At 42.7% G+C, this 19680-nt stretch overlaps 1 protein-coding gene across 8 annotated transcripts in view; it reads right to left on the bottom strand.

Moving 5' to 3' along the window:
* LIMCH1 (LIM and calponin homology domains 1) overlaps positions 1-10964 on the bottom strand; it is a 350076-nt gene extending 339112 nt beyond the window's left edge. For all 8 annotated transcript variants that reach the window (XM_061192222.1, XM_061192217.1, XM_061192215.1 and 5 more), the window contains exon 1: positions 10797-10964. In XM_061192222.1, the coding sequence (XP_061048205.1) occupies positions 10797-10892 (96 nt within the window). In that variant the 5' untranslated portion in view covers positions 10893-10964. The remainder of the gene's footprint in view (positions 1-10796) is intronic.
* Positions 10965-19680: the final 8716 nt, after the last annotated feature.

Here is a 19680-nt window from a genome sequence, read left to right as displayed (position 1 = left end):
CGATGAATGGTCATAGCCATAGTCACTTATTAATACCAGCTGCTGGTCATTAGTTTTTACGGGGTATTGTCCTTTTAAAAATACCTATCTAATAAGAACTCATACAGATGACCACTACAATAAAATTCCTCCGTGCTTTTTCTTTAGCTAGATCCTACAACAGGGGAGAGAGAGGAGCCTGACTGATTGGTTGAGGTGGGGAGAGAAAGAGGAGGTGAGAGTCCCAGGGCAGAATGCTGGGGAGCATGTTTATTTAAAGAAAGGAGATGTTTGCTCTCCAGCCCTGCAGACAGAAATGCCAAGTGCAGTGAGCCCTGCACCAGTCCAACCTGAGGGGAAGGGTGGCCTCCTAAATAATTCCTTCAACTGATATCACCTACCTAAGAGCCAAGAGTGGAATCACTTTCCAAGTGTCCAATCACTGACTGTCTCCAGGCAACTATTGGGTAAACTGCTTTTTTTAATCAGTCTTTTTAAAAAAAAAAAAATTTGCTTCCTGTCAGGGCAGCAACAGAGTCTATTTTCTCTGCCACGGCAGAGTCCAAGTGCCAATCAGGCAATCATAGCTGGGCACAAGCTCCTGAGAAATCTCTCGGGCAGTGGGGAATATGGCTCTGAGGCCCTAATGGGGAGCAAAGTGAATAAACTGAAGAAGAGTGGGACGATCACTAAGAACCCAGACCTTGGCCACAAGAGCTGTGGGGTTTATCAAAGTAGGCAGATCCCAAGCAACCATATATTCCTTACAATGAAATATGACAATTTTCTAATAGAGGTGAATTCTAAATGTCAGGTGTGCACAGAGAAGGATTAGTGGGCTTAAAGGAATCAGGGAGTCTGCCTCAGAGGCAGTCATATTTAAGCCCTGTCTGGAAGGATTTGTCCCTGGAGAAGTAGAGAAGGGGCACTCCAGGGTGCCCCTACCTCAAACACCATTCTCCCCTTTCTCCTAAGGAATAGAACCCAGATTATTACCTGGAAACATTACACCCTCCCCTGCAATCAGGAGCGGCTATGGTACTGAAATTCTGGGCAGTAAAATGGAACCAGAAGTGTCAGGAAGACTTTTCTAAAAGTCTTATAAGGAAAAGATGCACTCTTCATTTTCCCTTCCTCCATCTTGCTTCCTGGAAAGGTGACGTGATGATGAATCTCTAGCAGCCATGTTGGACCATGAGGAAGGGGATCTAGTGGTAAAAGAAACCTAAGTCACAGAGTTTACAATTTCTGGGGCTCCCAGATAACATGTGGCTTTATTAGTTTATAAAGCACCTTCTTTCAGAGGAATTTGGGAGACAAGTTCCCAAATCAGAGGACATCTGTGGGTCACCACCCGGAGTCTCACACAAAATTGCTCTGCTTACTCACTGAAAAGTAGGCAGGTTTCTTGCAGCCCCTTCTCACTTCAGAGTGGAGTGCAGTGTCTACAGCCCCTATTCTGTGTAAGAATTTTAATCCCAGAGTCCAAGCTCAAATGTAAATCCCAAAGTCCTCTCTGCCATATCTCCTAGAAGAGGGTCTCTTGATTTATTGTACCTTGGTCCTAAGCGGTATGTAGACCATCATGCAAACCCCACTCTGAGTGGCCGGCAAGAATATTTGAGAATTTCTGACTCAGCTCCCTTCTCCGCCCCCTCCCCTACATACACAACTTCAACACACCTGGAAAACTGTAAGAGCATAAAAGCATGTGTTGTGTGTACACACAAGCTCTTATCTCAATAAAATAGCATCAGTCTAATTCCCTTGCTCAGCACCCTTCGCTGGTCTCAGCTTAAATATTACTTTCACTATGAGTCCTTGTCTGCCTAAAGTCCTTTTCTCTTAAGTCCCCCATTCTTTGTTGTCATAGCCATTATCCCAATTTGTTATTATGAATTTATTGTTTAAGCTCTACCCCCCACACACCACAACTACATTGTGAATTTCCTGTGGGCAGGAATCATGTTTATTTTGTTCGCCACCTAACCTTGGTTCTCAGCACTACGCCTGGTATATGGTTGGAGCTTAGTTAACACTTTTCAGGAAATGAATTTTAAAGTTTGTTTAAAACACTTTCACACATTAATGCTTATTTTCACCATTAATGCTTATTTTTAGTGTTTACACTGAAGTGAACTTATAAGTGAGTGACAGCCAAGCATCCCAGATAATTATTTTCATATCTTAAACCACTTGACTGAGCCTATCCTAGCCTTCATTCAGTTTCCCATTAGAATAAAATAATTGTTTGAATATCATTTTTTAAAATATTTCTTAGGAGAGGAAAAGAGAGCCATCTACTCCACAATAAATAACTTCAATTCCTCACTTAGTGCCCCACTTGGTAAAAAATAAGGCTGAGGACTTTTTTATAACAGTATTGGGATGTAAAAATTTTTAAAAGCCCTTCTGCCCTTGACCTTTATAAAAAACAAAAACAAGTGTAGGTCTATTCTTACATGGTCTCCTAATGGGCTATTTAGGAATAGAAGGGTGGGGTACATCCCTAACTTCTAAGGTTGACCAGGAGGCCGAGCTGCCTCCTACAATGGCTGTAAATGTCACAGTCACAATGCAGAGCCGTGGAAACATGGAGCTTTCTCAGCCTAACCAATATTTTATCCTTAAGGTCCCAGCATAAATAAAAGGATACAGTTTTGCTGATAGCATAAGTTTAGTGAGAAAAGGTGTCAGCCAAGATATTCCTTAGGTGCATGTTTTATGACTACGTCACCTTGTTTTTTTCCCCTTATGCCAAAGATAATTCCCTGAGATTCGATGGCCACCCCATCAGGGTTAGCTACATGAGGACATCTCTTTGGGAATATTGTTTTCAACACTGCAAACATGGAATTTTACCACAGCAGAGCTGAACTCCATGACATCATTCTTCCTTGCAAAGAGAGATATAACATCTCCCCGTGTCCAGGAAGAAGTCTTTCCAATATTCCATCATCCTTTTTATAAGGACTATTTTTTTTCAAGGACCATTTTTTTTCCTGTATCTTCTAGTAACCCTCTAATTTAGGCTATTTTTATATTTCTCAATTACTTAAAAATAAAGTTCTATTATCCTTTCCTTTCCTCATTTGACTGCACTGAAGTCCTCCTTTTTCCCACTCTACCCTCCCCGCACAAAAAGATCCTATCTGATACCTTTCCTTTGCTTCAAAAGTAAACACACACACATCCTTAGGAACAAATGAGGGGAAATATTATACAATTGTATTGCACAGTTTTCTAAATCACAGAAGAGTGAACTGGGCTTCAAAAAAATAAAAAAATCTAGCTCCAATGAAAGTAGTTTAGTCAAAAATCCAGCAATGTTAAAAAAAAAAAAAGTTTCGATATCGCTATTAAAGTAGAAAACTGTCGGATGCTTTACACATTAAAAAAAAAAAAAATCAACCAGTGTTAAGCGATTCAGTCCTTAACCATGAAAATGAAGGCCGAAATGACTAGGGCTAGACTGGAATGTAGGTGACAGGGATGCTGACCACAACCAAGATTCCCAGAAGTCACAGAGCTACTTTGTTTAGACCCTTTAGTTCTTCAGGATGGGACCGGGATACCTGCAGGAGAGGCTGCCAATCTCCTCTCTTGGAAGGACCTGCCTCTTGGCTGAACTCAACAACAAAACTGTTCCCAGGTGAGCTCCTGTCCAAACAGGAGAACTCTCAGGTAAGAGTGAAGGAGCTGTGGTAAAGGCCTCAGACAGATGTGCCGACAGCGCTTAAACACATCAGCATGGGGAAGAGATGGCCCTTTGCACCCATAGCCTTTTGTGTTTTGGAGCACAAGACAGATCACACAGGTAGTAGGTCTTTACTCAAACTCTCTGGGGAAGGTAAAGTATGGAATAATACACCTACTCAACTTCTCCATTAGAAAATGCTAAAGCACACATGGACGATGCAATTATGCATACCCATATGGAACAGCCACTGGAGGTAAAACGGTAACAAGAGAGCCACAGTCCCTAATAGCATAAACATAAAATATTCTAGAATATCTGTCCTCTTAAGTAATCATACATTAAGGAATCAGCAAGCTTTTAAAAAATTTTTTAAACTAACTACTTACTTATTGGCCATTTGCCCTAATAAAACTTCAATGGAGTGACTGGGAGCTGTAACAACAGGAGACAGAAACCGGATTCTAGCAACCCTGAACTACAGACAATGCCATTGCCCAGTTCCGCCTTAGCAAAGTGAGGTGTGAAGGCAGCCAGCAAAGGCGCAGAGCCTGATTCCTCTTGCCTGAGGGCCTTGCGAGCACCACCTACCTGGTGTCCCGCCCCTCCCCCACCCAATGTAAGGTCTGTCCCCGTGAGGACAGCCCCTCAGTCCTGGCAGCAGAAAGGTACAAACTGTGAAGAAAAACAAACTAGGGAGCCATAGCTTCTGAAATCCACATCATGGCTCAGAAAAAAGGGGAACCTTTTTTCTGATGGGGGTCGGGGGAACCTCTGCACAGTCAGAGGGACAGAAAGCTCAGTCCTTACAGGAATTTTCACACATGGTCCTAAATGTAGGAAGCACTATAAGGGATATGATCCTGCAATCCCACTCCTGGATATATATCTGGAGAAAAACATAATTCGAAAAGATACATGCACCCCAATGTTCATAGAAGCACTGTTTACGATAGTCAAGTCATGGAAGCAACCTAAATGTCCATCAACAGATGAACAGATAAAGAAGATGTGGTGCATATATACAATGGAATATTACTCAGCCATAAAAAATAATGAAATAATGCCATTTGCAGCAACATGGATGGACCTAGAGATTATCATACTAAGTGAAGTAAGTCAGAGAAAGACAAATATCATATGATACCACTTATATGTGGAATCTAATAAAAGGATACAAATGAACTTATTTACAAAACAGAAATAGACTCACAGACATAGAAAACAAACTTACGGTTACCAAAAGGGAGGGGGGGAGAGGGATAAATTAGGAGTTTGGGATGAAAATATACACACTACTATGTTTAAAATAGATAACCAACAAGGACCTACTGTATAGCACAGGGAACTATACTCAATATCTTGTAAAAACCTATAATGGAAGAGGATGTAAAAAATATATATATATATATGTTTATATATATATGTATAACTGAATCACTTTACTGTACACCTGAAACAAATACAACATTGTAAATCAACTATATTTCAATAAAAATTTTTAAAAAAAAAGATAACAAGGGCTTCCAAGTTAGACAGCCTGGGTTTCGAATCCTGACTCTAACCAGTACTTCCTGACTAGGTGACCCTGAGCAAGTCTCCTAATTCCTGGAAGCCACAATGTCTTCAGCTGTAAATTTTGGATATCTGGGTACATTTTTTGTAGAAGTTAAGAAAGGATGCTTTCGATTAAAGTCCTAGTTTTGCCACTTACTTGTGACTTTGGGGAAGATATTTTCTCACCTGTAAATGGGGATAATAACAGTACTTACTTATAAGGAATTAATGAGTTTTTCACCCTGTGCCTGACACATAGTAAGTACTCAATAAATATCAGCTATTATCATCATGAGCACTGGTTTTATCACCATCCCTATCATTATCATGTTACCCCTAGCTATGACACTTTTAAGTTTCAGGATAGTCCAAAGCAAAAAGAGAAGTTTCCAGGCCAATTTCCAGGAGCTGCCTGGTCCCACCTAGCACCAACTGCCACTCACAGAATCACCGGCCAGATGTCCACATCATGGCTCCATTGTCATCCATCAATAGAGAGCCGGGGACCCAGAGATCCAGTTGCTGGGGACACATACCCCACTCTACCCCCCTCTTGGTGGCCAGAGCTCAGTCTGCTCATTTGGAGCTTGCCTGATGCAAACTTGGTTTCCAGGGAGATGCTGGGGCCAGAAGAGCCAGCTCCACCTCCCACTCCACTTCCCCTTTCCCCAAATCTGTGGGACCTCACTGTTCTCCTACCACGTGACACCATTGTGTCATAGCAGCCCTTGTATACAAACAAGCCAGACTATTTAAATGTCATTGTGAGAATGATGCTGCCTGCTCTCATTTCCATATCTATTCAGACCACCACTCCTTTCTTGAGCTAGCCAGAAAAGTTTTTCTTCCTCTTCCCTAGCTCTCCATACAGAGTAGAGAACCATATGCAAAGTTAAATCTTTGTTGTAGTAAAATGATGTAAGAGTCATCAAGTCCTGACAGAGGAGGAGAATTAGAATGACTATATAACTTATGGCATATGTTCATTCATCATTACATCGCAAATGTCGTATGTTACTGGCCACCAAATGCTACATTCTCTCAAAGGCTACAGATAAATTCTCCCAACTGCCAAACAATACAACAGCTTTCAGTCTTGGAGAGCTAAGGTACCCTCGGTGCTTTTAATCTTCAAAAGCAGGTCCCAGTTGAATAAGAAAACAATTCTATGTGAGCAGGGGGAGATGACCCAAAATGATGAACTGATCCCTCCCAGTACTAGTTCCCACTCATGTGAAATATGGATTAGGTCACAAATGAGATTATATGCAGCACCAAGCCCCACAGCCATGGTATGATTAAAGTTAAAGGAGTCCAGAAACGTCTCAAGTTGAGAAGTAAGGCTGAGTTGGGTTGAAATTTCCAACCCCTCCCTAAAGGCCTGGCAACTTGCTCCAAATCACAACTGAAACTGAGTTGAAGCGACATCTGTTTCTCCAGAAAGTGTTTGGCATTGCAGAGAAGAACTACAGATTACAACAGATAAATACTCTTGTGGGTGGAGAAGCAAAGGGGAGGGGGGAGACCAAGAAAATTAGAATCATCTACCTGCTAACATAGTCTTGTAACTCAATAACTACCATCACAGGGGGGCGGGGGGGGGAGGGAAAGAGGAAAAAGAGGGGAGGAAGGAGGAAGGAAAATAAATAGGGGACTTCTTCTTCTTCTAGAGGGAGTTGACACAACATCAATGAACAAAACACTGCTACACTGGAGTTGAATATTCAGACAACCACCATTTGTTTAACGATTTAATGTTGGATTGTCTGCAAGAAGAGAGGAATTGAGCATTCTGCTTGGAGTTTGGTTAACAAAGACTATGCGTTAAACTTAAATAGTCAACACAGTATTGAGGAATAATTTTCTAAACCTTAATGGACTATCTTATCAGTTGGTATAACTGGTTTTCCTCTGATGCCTAAATCTCTTTTAACTCAAGTCAGAATAACACACAACACCTACTTAACTTCTACTCCAGGTATCTGGAGCTAATAAGGTAAGACAATAGAATTAGGTCAGTAGACAACTGAATTGTATTTTTTACACTAAGAAACTCAGGGTTCTGAAGATTTTCTTCCAAAATCAGCTGTAGTTGTTATTAACAACAATAGAAATAACAACAATAATAGCAATAACAGTATTAATAAAGATAGCAGTGGTAATAGTAGCAATACTATAGTAGTAATGGTAGTAGTGATATTAATAGCAGTAGTAATATAATGGTAATAATAATAATGACCACTACTTAAGCGGCACTTCCTAAATGCTGCATACTATTCTAAGCATCTTAAATGTATTAACTTATTTCATTCTCACAGCACTCCTTCCAGGTAGGTAAGCCACTATTAGTACCCCCGTTTTACAGATGCTTTGAACAATATCTCTTTGTTATTTTTGTTGTTGTTAACGACTAGCGCTAGCTTTCAAAGAAACTATTTAGGACCAAAAGGAGCGGAAACACAGCCTGTCCAATGTCACACAGCTAGAAGGCAATACACCTGGGATTCCAACCCAGGCTGCCCAGCCCCAAAGCCTGACCTCTAACCGCTGTGCTGCACTCACTGCCCCTTTGCTTTGGAAGGCCTTCTAGAGAAGGAATGTGGAAGGAAATTAGGCCCCTGCCTGCTGGTAGCCAGAGTTAATACGTGAAGTTTGCTGTTTCCTTCAGGAGTCTCCCCAAAGCCACATTAAGACACGTAGCCTGCTCGGACGGCTATAAAAAGTCGCTGGAAGTGTTATGGAACTGTTCCCACCTGGCCTGTGACCTCCATCAGGGTTTTCACCTCTGCCAGCCAAGGCAGAAGCTGGGGGTGGGGTGAGATGGGGGCACGGTTCCCAGGCCACCGTTTCCTGCCCAGTAACACAGCCCTCAAATAGCCAAGACTGCAGGCCGAGAGAAACTCCTCACTAACAAGTTATCTCCTGGAGCTTGTTCCCTGAGCCTTTATTAAGAATGAACAGTTTTCTCACCAATCCATGACTCAAGGAAGACCAGGGACTGAAGAGGAGAGAAAAACTGCAAAGTTTGTTTATTAACCTGCTGCACCCAAGGGAACATTTTTCTGAAAGGGTGAAATTCCTGACTACTCAAAAGAAAAAGGAAAAAAAAGTCTGTGGGAAATTTAATCACCAACTGAACAAAAGTGAAAAACAAAGCCCTACCAATGAGGATGTTGCCGAAGACAACTGGGCCCCTAAAGGAGATGCAATTGCCTCGAGATAACAGTCCCCCTGGGAACTCGGCTCGCACTAAGTACTACATTATTGCTATATTAGCCGAGGAATCTTTGTTCACTGGGCAACTGCGCGCAGAACCATCTGTTACTGCTCCTGGGTTCCCCTGGTTTGCAGACGCGGCATTTACATTTCAAGAGGAATCTCCGGGAAGCAAGAGGGACGGTCTCTATCTCTCCCCGGAGCAAACACCTTTTTATACAGCCTGGGAGGGGAAGCTCTCCTTTCCGTGAAACCCAACTCCGCGATTGAAAGGAGATAGGCCGCCTCAATAATGCACACGCACAGCGCCACGACTGCTTCGTCCTAAAGCCACGCACTGCCCGTTACGGTTTTCACATTCTCAAATTGGTAGATCTGCTAAAGCATCAAGAACAATGCCCAACTGTCCATAGGGCCCAATGGGGCTCTGCTTTCTTAAGGAAGCCCTTCTTGTTTTTAAACCTGTGGAACCAGGACAAAAGCTGATATTCTGCACTGCATAATATTTAGCTTGAAATATACCACCACTTAAAAACAGACTGTGACCTGGGCTGAAGAAGATGTTTTAGATCATAATCTAAGTGGAGGCTAGAGTACTATATACCTAGGTGAAAATTCATGGAGGTGTGCACTTAAGATGTGTGCACTTTCCTGTGTGTAACTTATCCCACAATACATTTTTTTAAAGTATAGTATGTATGCCCGTGTTACTTACAATTAAGGAAATGGGGAATAAACCGCTTGCCTTCAAGAATCGCAAAGTGCTATGCTCTTATACCCTCCCCTCATCACCATCCACATCCAAAATCTCTCCTGAGAATTTTAAAGTTCAAGAACATGAAAAACATAGCTCTCCAACTCTCAACCAAGCCAGTGACTACAAATGCTTCCTGTATGTCCTGTGAGCCCAAGTATGCAGCACAGAGAAAGCACCTGTCACAGCCCAAGCCGTGCCAGCCACATCTCACAAATAAAAAGCCAAGGTCTTTTTCTCATCTGCTCATTAGCCATCAAATTATGAGACACGACTGGGGCTTTTAGCAATAGAGCCTCGAGTTTATTCTTCTGTTTCTTTAACACTATTTTTAAATAGATCTTTCTAAACTCTGCCTGACACTCTTGCTTGTATGAAGCAGGTTAACCCTGTAAGGTGCAGGCCTGTGGCTGGAGCATTAGAGCAGCATTAAGTGAGGGTGGCTTCCCCAGGCATCTCAGCAGATTTAAATCTGTACCATCGTAGCTCTGCTACCCCAGCATCATCAAGGGTGTCACTAAGTGACAATCTGAGTACTAACAGGCTTCACCATTGCTGGATCATGACTTAGCGGCACATTTCTTCCTTTTAACTACCAGGGAGGGAGAGCTGCCTGTCCCTGAGGAAAAGAGGGTCAAATTCGCCTTCCACTAAGCCTCAAGAAAGGCCGCCAGCCGCAAAACAGAGGCTCGCTGCACGCATCATAATGGGTCACCTTTCCCCGCTCGCACCCTCCTAGCGTCCTGACCCCCGCAGACACTTCATTTCGGGAGCGCAGGGCCACCAAGCTGCATCTACAGATACACATCGAGAATCAGGATCGCCCAGCGAGCGCTTCCTGGACTGAGCCGAGAGCTCCAGTGATTTCCCTGGCCTGCCACCGAGTCATTTAAGAAGTGAAATATGCCAACGGGGCCGGGTACCCAGCACCTGGGAGCCCGTCCCACCGCCTCTGCGATGGAGTGGGAGCTGCCAATGGCTGGGCAACGTCTCTGCGGATGGCGCATTCGCAGGTGGGTCTTGCAGGCTCCCCGGCCCTCTGCGCTGTGCCAGCCTCACACCTGACCCGGTGCCAGGAATACAGCCAGAGGCTCCAGTGGGTATGCGCTTCCGTGGAGACACGCACAACTCCGCTCCGGAAGGGCGGGGAGGGGGAGCCAACCGGTGGAGGTAGGACTGGGAGCAGGACCCCCGACATGCTGCGTCGGCAAGGACTCTGGGGGCTCGCGCATAATGAGGCTTTGCGGCGCTTCTGTTCGCACTGCGCTTCCTTTGGCAGCGCCTGGAAGCGGCAGGAGCTGAGATTTGCGCGGCTGGCGGTCAGGAGGGATGGAGGCTCAGGGGACCGCTTCCTGCCCCCCACACGCACAGCTAGACCGCAGTGTCCCCCCTTCGCGCCCACCCTCACCCGAGACGCCAGTGCCAAAGCGTCAGGGGGTCGCAGCTCGCTCGAGGCCCTGACGGGTGCCTGACGGGTGCCGGAGCAGCTGGCAAAAGAAAGTGGGGGGAGGCGAGGCTGGACCTGTCGTGTGTGTGCGGGTCGGTGGCTCCGGGCTGCCCCTGCAAAGCCCCCCGCCAGCCGCGGGCACCTACCTCGATCCACTTCTGCGCCTCGGAGAAGGCGGGCTCGGGGGGCGGCTCAGGCTGCAGGGGCTGAAGAGCTTCCAGACCGAGAGCGGCACAAGCCATTTGCGAAGCCCCGCGTCCACTCAAGCGCTGGGCCGCCGGGATGAGGACGGCCGCCGCCGACGCCGCCGCCGCCGACGCCGCAGGAGCGCGCTCCCCGCCCCTTCCCGCCCGCCCGCCCGCCCGCCCGCCCGCTCTCCTCCCCTGCCCGCCCCTCCCCCGCGCGGAGCAGGTCCCGGAGGAGAGCCGCGCTGCCGCCGAGGACGCCGCCGCAGCTGTTCCCAGCGCCGCCCGGCTCGGCCGCGCCGTGAGTCCCCGCGGGAGCGAGCGCGGAGGCGCCAGGAGCTCCCTCCTCCCCACCTCCTCTGCCCGCTCCACCCACCCCCTCCGGGGCGGGGGTGTCAGCCACCAACTAAAAATAACCGAGAGTGAGCACTGGGTGTCTCCCTCCCTGCCCACGACGCGACTGGGAGAGGGACTCGGGCAGCCGCCCCGCACGTCCCCGCGCCGCGCCGGCTGCGGAGGGGCGAGCGGGTCGGGCCGCACCTGGGAGACAGGCGGCGAGCCGGACGCACGCGTCCCGGGGGAGCCCGCGCTGCCGCAGCCTAGCAGTGGCCGCCCGCACCTGCTGTCCCCCACTCACGACCGCAGAAGTGGGGGGCAAGAGGCGCAGCCCTCTGACCCGATGCCAGGGATGTTCAGTCACCTGATCTTTTTGTAAGAAAAGAAAAAAAAAAGATAAACGACCCTTATAAACTTTTTTCTCTGCGGGCAAGCTACCTGTGTCCCAGTCTGTTGATTGATTTAACTCATCTTTATTGTGCACCTACTATGCGCTGGGGACACAGAGATGAAAAAAGGGAAGGGAAGGGGACGGAAGAACTGGAAGATCCAGCCCTCAAAATAATTACATTCTAGAGGGAATGGGGTAAAACAAAAGAAGGTAATGGTGGAGAGTGATATATGCTAAGAAGATAAAAGAGGAGAAAAGATCGACTATGACCTGGGAAGAGAGTATTGGCTAACTTCGAACTGCCTCTCCACCTTCACCTGGGAGGCTGGCCTGTGAGTCCAGGTTCTGGTGATGGGAGGGAGGCAGGAGGTCAGCAGGCTGGAGGAGAGGGAAGTGGGGGTATTTTTGCTGCCTCTTCTGCAAAAGGCTGCGGGGATTGGCGGCACCACTCCGCCAAGGCTGCCACTCTGTCTGGGGCCTCTCCTTGGGTTCTCTGAAGGTTCCCGGTCTCCTCTTGTGCCACCCCACTTCCCCAGGCCCGGTGGGGGTAAAGCCTTCCCCATCCTATTCTGGTTTCTGGCCTGCCCACTCCCTGCTGACGGTCTCTTAATAAACTCTTCTCAGCCACCTTTATGTGAGCACGCCTGCTGTTTTGCCTGAGAGCCCAAATGATGATCAAGGAAGGTTTTCCTGACAAGATGATGTGACGAGGTGACATGAATGAGGAAGATGTTAATCATGCAAAAATCTGGAGAAACATTTCCAGATGGGTGCAAAGGCCTCGAGGTAGAAGTAAGCTTGGTAGGGCTCATGGAACCCACAGAAAACCAGCGTTACTGGAGTGTGGTGAGCAAAGAATCAGGTGGGAATGATAGCATGGGAGAGACAGGCGAGATGGGGGGTGCCAGACCACAGTGGGCAGGGCGAGAAGTCCATGGGTACCTCAGCAGCTAAGTCTCTTTCCTGTTCAGAGTCCAAGTTTAGCCTTTGTCTAATTCTGCTGCTATAATGGGAGAATGGAACAAAAAGCAGGCCTGAAATTCCACTATTACTGGCTTTGGAGTCAGACAGGCTTTAGTTTATTTACTTTTAAAACACTTACATGGCACTTGAATTGTACCAGGCACTGTTTTAAGTGCATTGCAAATAATTGACTAACTTATTCCCTATTTCAACCCTGTAAGATACACTATTACCATCCCTATGAAAACACCAGGGGACTGAGAGGGGTGTCACACAGCTGGTGAGCAGTGAAACCCTGATTCAAGCCCAGACAGCCTGGCGCCAGATCTGCTCTTAACCGCACACCAAGCTGCCTTACTAGTCCCAGGCCAGACTCTGCCGCTTACTGTATGTGCCTCAGTTTCCTCATCTCAAATGAGGTTGAAATGGCAACATTTCAGCAAATCACTGTGAGAAGCAAACAGGAGTTCTGAATGTGAAAGGACCAAAACTGGGCCTGGCATATAATTACTGCTCAGGACAAGCCAGCTGAGCTTCCCTCCCGTCCTGCCTTCCAGAAAGGACGAGAGGGAGGAGAAGTTATAAAGAAGAGTGAAGAAGGCAAGCAGAGGAAAAGGGTTAGTAAAATATAGTCAGAAGATGACCTTGTCTCCATGAAGAAACATGGTAAAGTAAAATAATTCACAAAATGATGCAGCACACTGACACGAGATGCCACTTTGGGCCGATTCCACTGCATGAAGTGACTAGGAGTAGGGGAAGCCCGCTGACCCAAATGACATATCTGCATCCATTTGAAAACGAGTATAAAAGTTAAATCCACCATATCTCTGAAGTATCTGCTATCAAAATTGGCATTCGTACTAAAGCATATTTTTTTCTTTCAGTACTTTTTAAGTGTTTTAAGGTTTATAATCACAAGGTGACATCTGCTTTTCCTGAACTCTGCTACCAATAACAAATTCACATGTTACCGAAGACCTAAAGACTTAAATCCATAATAGAGTTCAAACCTAGCGTCATTATCAATAATATTTACAAATCATTGTTAAGCACCTACTATGTGTAAGAGATTGTACTAGCATCAGAAGAATCCACAAAGGAACACACAGAATTTTCATTTCTGTATAGTCTAGTTTTCATATATAAAAGTAATGCCTGTTGGAAAAAATCTGAAAAATATAATGAAGAAAACTAATCTGGAAGAAACCCTACAATTCAGAGATCATCATCACTATTTGGGAGGTGTGAAACAACATTTTGATTAGGAAAAAACCTGTAAGACAATATATGGTAAATGCCAAATGAGGGATATAATGTATTCAAAGAGCATGGATTTTTTGGTAACAGATTTCTTAAGATATCATTCACATACCATACAATCCACCCGCTTAGACTGTATAGTTCAGTGTTTTTTAGTATATTCAGAGTTGTGCAACCATCACCACATTAATTTTGGAACATTTTAATCCCTCCAAATAGGAAACCTCATACCCTGTAGCAGTTATCCCCCTAACCTCGCATGCCCCCAAGCCCTGGCAACCACTAATCTACTTTCTGTCTCTATAAATTTGACTGTTCTGGACATTTCATATAAATGAGATCATACAAGGTGTGGTCCTTTGTGTGTGGCTTCTCTCACTTGGCAGAATGTTTTCAAGGTTCATCCATGTTGCAGCATGTATCAGTACTTCATTCCTTTTTATGGACAAATAACATGCCACTGTATGGCTATACCATATTTTATATATCATTCATCAGTTGATAGGGCCTTGGGTTGTTTCCACTTTTTGGTTATTATGAATAATGCTTCTCTAAACGTTCATGTACAAGTTTTTGTGTGGCCATATGTTTTGGTTTCTCTTGGGCATATGCCAAGAAGTAGAATTGCTGAGTTATTTGATAACTCTATGTTTAAATTTTTTGATAAACTACCAACTGTTTTCCAAAGTATTGATAGCTACACCATCTTACATTCCCACCAGCAGTGTAAAAGGGTTCCAATTTCTCCACCTCCTTGCTAACACTTGTCATTTTCCAACTTTTTGATTACAGATATCCTAGATGGTGTGAAGTGGTATCTCCTTGTGGTTTTAATTTGCATTTCTCTGATGACTAATGATGTTAAGCATCTTTTCATGTACATAACGGCCATTTGGACATCTTCTTGGGAGAAATGTCTATTCAGATTTTTGTCCATTTTTAAATTGTTGTTTTTCTTTTTACTATTGAGTTATGAATTCTTTATATATTCTAGGTAGGAGTCACTTATCAGATATATGATTTGCAAATATTTTCTCCATTCTGTGGGTTAACGTTTCACTTTCTTGAACCTGTCCGTTGAAACACAAAAGTTTTTAATTTTGACAAAGTCTAATGAATCTGTTTTTTTCTTTTGTTGTTTGTGCTTTTAGTGTCATATCTAAGGAGGCGTTGCCTAATCCAAGGTCGTGAAGATTTATGCCTGTGTTTTCTTCTAAGTTTTATAGTTGTCATTCTTACATTTAGATACTTAATCCGTATTTAGTTATTTTTGTAAAAGCATGGGTTTTGAGGTCAAACTTAGTGTGACAGTCTGGGTCTTCTGAGAAACAGACACCAAGATTGAATTAAAGGTGCAAGGATTTTATTAGGGAAATGACTGTGAGAGAAAATGCTGGGAAAACAATCAGAGCACAATGCAAGTCTGACCTGAGTGAAGAGAGGAAAAGGAAGGTCAGGTAGAAACCTTGTTGTAGGCTGCCTTTCAGTCCAAGGCAGGTTCAACGAGGCCATCAGAAGGTCCGTGAACCAAAGTCAGCTACCAGAAGAGTCCTGGGTCTCCTAGAAACAAGCCTGCCTTAGTATTCCTGCTGTATCCCTGCCGTATTTAGTAACTGGTTGGGGGCAGCCCAGTGGGAAATGCTGTTCAATGCAAACATGGCAATGGATTTCAGAGCACAACTGCTGGGGCCCTTGGTCAGTTCGGCTCCCTGAAGGGCGCATTTCATAGATGCCACATGTTACGTAAGTGAAAATGTTATTTAACCTCTCTGAGTCTCCGTTTTCTTGATTAAGCACCTGTTTCCTTGCCTGGGACTTAGAAATCAGGGGTTAATAATAGTTTTGATGATATTATGTACATTTAAATATATATCTATTAATATATAAAATGCAATAAATCAATTGGACAAAGACCAACTCTAAATTTCATTGTGTGTAATACTTTGAAGAATTATGGTTGGTGGTAAATAAATGTACTAAACTTCTCATCCTCCAAGATCTGACTTAAATGTCACCTTTTTGATGACTTCGTTAGCAACCATGTCAAAACTAGTCATCTCTTCTTCTGTGTTCCCATAAAGTAGTGATTCTCAACATAACATAAGTAGGTATGAGAATCTTTAGGAAGGGTTTTGAAAAATAGTCCAAATTCATCATTGTTTGATTTTAAAGCCATTTAAAAATAAGGTGAATAACAATTTTAATTTCCCAGACTATGACAGACTAACTTTCCTGTTATAAAACTCATATAAATGCCACACAAAATATTTTTTAAAATTTTTTACATGAAGAGCCGAACTCAAAAGAAATTCCCAGGAAGGCAAAATGGAGAAGAAACATAAAACTAGAGCAGTGAGCTTATGAATTGACCCTCAACTGCCCTGTAGAGAGACCTAGTGAACAGTGGCCGCTAGACTCAGAAACCTAGGGCTAGGGTTTTAGTCCTAGAAGTCGAGGCCCTGGGCCTGTACCACGTGAAGAAATGAAACTGAGCAGCAACACACACACACACAAACACATATGTATGTGCAATACTCCCACAGAGAAAGAATAGACCAGAAAATATTCCACTACCACCACCACCACAGAAGGAGACAATAAGGAAGCTTTTTTTTCTTGACCTCATCTCTGGTTGGGAGGTGGGTGAACCTCCCCTGAGGATATGTGAACAAAGGCCTAATCCACTTTATGGACAACTTACACAAGATCTATGGCCTCCCAAGCTTAGAAATTAACTTAGAATTTGGTCTAGGACCTCTTAGGTACCTAGAAGAAACAAATGTAAAATCCCTTTTGAAGACATGCCCTCCATCCAAGCCTCACAGGACCCCCCCAGACAAACTGCTGAAAATAAGCTTACAATCCAAAAGTACAAAATGCATGCAAAAACCATGCAACCTAAACAAAATTCAAGAGACACAACAAAGAACTAATTAGACTCCCCAGAACAACTAGAAAGGTGTAGTCATAAATGTAAAACTCAAAGGATGTGTTACAGTACAGGTTAGACACAAGTGAAAAGAGAATTTGTGAACTAGAAGATGGATCTTTGGAAATTATATGGAATAAAGCCTAGGAAAATAGGGAAAAAAATGTTTAAAAGGGGTTAAGAGAATATGAATATTCCATAAAACTGTTCCTAGGAATTATAGAAGGACAGAATGGAGAAAATGAGGAGAGACAATATTTCAAAAGATAATGGCTAGAATCTTCTAGAATTAATGAAGTACGTGAACAATTAGATTCAGAAAGCATAATGATTCCAGGATAAAGTATTGTATTTATTTTAAAAAGACATTATTTAATGATGACGAAAAACACTGAGATAGCAGCTTCTTTATATCTCTACACATATAATACTGTCCTATGGTTAGATGTATAGTAGGAATCAGTTCTTTTCTTTGAGACTGGCACTGTCATGGCACCTATGGTTAGATGTATAGTAGGAATCAGTTCTTTTCTTTGATACTGGCACAAGTGAGTGCTGAATGTATGCATGAATGGTGATGGATAAATGTAATCTAGGACAAATAGTTTAAACCAATCTATAGTGAAGGTGAAATACACTTCTAACATGTTCTTTTTTAATTTTTCAATTGCATTTGTTTCACAAAATTTTAAGGAGATTTCATAAGAGAAATGCAAGTAAAAATTATACTGAACTAGCATTTCTGAACTATTGATTTTCTGGGTACTGAGTAACTCTCTAAAATCTGAAGAGTCATATCATTCTTCAAGTCTAAAAATGTTCATTTCTTTCAAAGTTTCCTCCCTTCCATTTTCTTTCTTCTAGGACTTCTGTTTGTTGGAGTTGTTCCTCTTGGTGGTCCTCTATGTCTCATCTTTTCTCTCGTATTTTCCATCTCGTTTTTATGCTTGATGTTCTGAGTGACTTCTTTTTTCTGGTTTTCCTATTGAATTTTTAATTTTAGTAACTATAATTTTATCACTAAGAGTTTGCTTGTGTCAAATGTTGCTTTCTCTTAGCAAAATATTCTTGTTTTGTGGATATATTAACATCTTAAACATGAATATATTAGAAATTAAAATTTTCTTCTGGGGTGATGAAAATGTTTTGCATCTTCATGGGTGGTTATACAGTTATATAAACAGTTAGAAGTCAATGAGCTTTACATTATGATTTGTGCATTTTACTCTCTGTAAATTTTGCCTTAAAAATGACTTTGCTGTTACTGGAGGAATGAGAACAAAAGTAAATCTGGGTTCTACTGGGCCTGAGGCTTTTACAAATTGCAAATATGAAATCAGGTTTGAAAGTAAATATTTATTTAGAATGAAAAAATAAAACAAAATACAAATTTTAAGAAGCTTTCAAATACCACAACCATTACAAAATCCAGAAAAATAATAAAATTATTTTTGTTAATTGCCTGACACATCTCTATAATGCTTTTTTGGGGGGGAGGGTACATCCTCTTTGATTACCTCTTCATATTACATTTTGTATAATCATTTTTCTATACAGAGAAAAGAGAGAGAGAATATTCAGTCTTGTCTTTATCATGGTAAATTGACATTTGGTTGGGTTTTTTTTTTTCACTGAAATTTTCTTTTATTAGACTTAATATACTCATGAAAAAAAAATATTAAAAACCACAATATACATTACAGTACAAAAAGGAAAAAGTAATGGATTAATATTTTTAGTAACATTACTATATTCTTTAACATGCGGAAAAAACACATGAAACATTGCTTCCAATAAGTAAACTCTGCAAAGTTGAGAGATTGATTTGCACTACGAATATTAGCATTGAAGTAATTCAAGTTGTTTCTTCAGTTTTACAATCACTGTGCTATCTATCACTGCTTATTTAGAAGCTACTGTTTAAATGCAGGGTATATATTATCATGGAGGTTAAAGACACATCTGTGTTTGAAGCAAACTGAAATTATTCTGAACCATTATGATGAACCTACTCTCAAAAAGACATGTGTGGCTGCATCAATGTGTGTCTGAGGTTAACTGTATAACTGGGAGTTTATCAAACATAACTCCCATGTGGAATATAATGCTCATTAAAGGATGAGTAATTAAAAATGGACTAATTTAAACTTTACACAACTATTGTGTTATAAAATCTCAATAGTAAAGGTAGCCATTGCTTTGAACTTAGACCAACAGAAGACTTTGTGAGAGAGGATTTTTTTTATCACTAACAATGTTAAGTTACTGGAACATGGCAATATTAAAATCTGGATTTTTGTTGATGGTTCAGAAAGCTTCTTGCAACTGTACAGTTCACTGTTGAAACATGATATAAATTTTTAAGATTGTTATCAAATCTAGGAAAACCTCTATCAAGTTTTTTTTATATGAGTTATAAGATTCCAGGCCTTTCAAGTTTCCTGTAATTCTCAGTTACTGTAATAGTGACCCATCTTAAATGCTCTTCCAATCGACAGTTCTCATTAACCATTTTGCTATTAACGTTCCTGTGGTAGTTATGTATTGAGTGTTATGTTTCCTTTGCCATCAGTACTTCGTGTTAATTCAGCTGGAAATTTAATCATAGGAATTCTGATAAATACTGTATGACACAATTTTTGTTAAAAATGTACAGTGTGTTTATAATGATACACACTGCATTTAGCAAGACTATTTCTGATTGGCTAGAACTTCCAATTTGACTAGAATTCGTTGAGAACCAAATCCTCCATCTTTGGTTTTACAAGTCTGATGATGGAAAGAGTTTTCCACAGACTAGCTCCTCGCTCCACTTCCATCTTGTTTCTCCACCACACCCACATCCCAGGGTGCCAGGTACCACAGGACATGGTCATCCCTCAATCCCGTCTCTGACCCAGCACCTTTGTGTCATGGTGCTGAGTGAATGGGCATAGTGGGCAGTAGGAATATTACTACAACTT

This window comes from Eubalaena glacialis, chromosome 5 (assembly GCF_028564815.1).
Source record: "Eubalaena glacialis isolate mEubGla1 chromosome 5, mEubGla1.1.hap2.+ XY, whole genome shotgun sequence".
Lineage (NCBI taxonomy): Eukaryota > Metazoa > Chordata > Mammalia > Artiodactyla > Balaenidae > Eubalaena > Eubalaena glacialis.
Note: the sequence above shows the minus strand (reverse complement) of the source record. Positions and strands in the feature narration are given on the sequence as shown.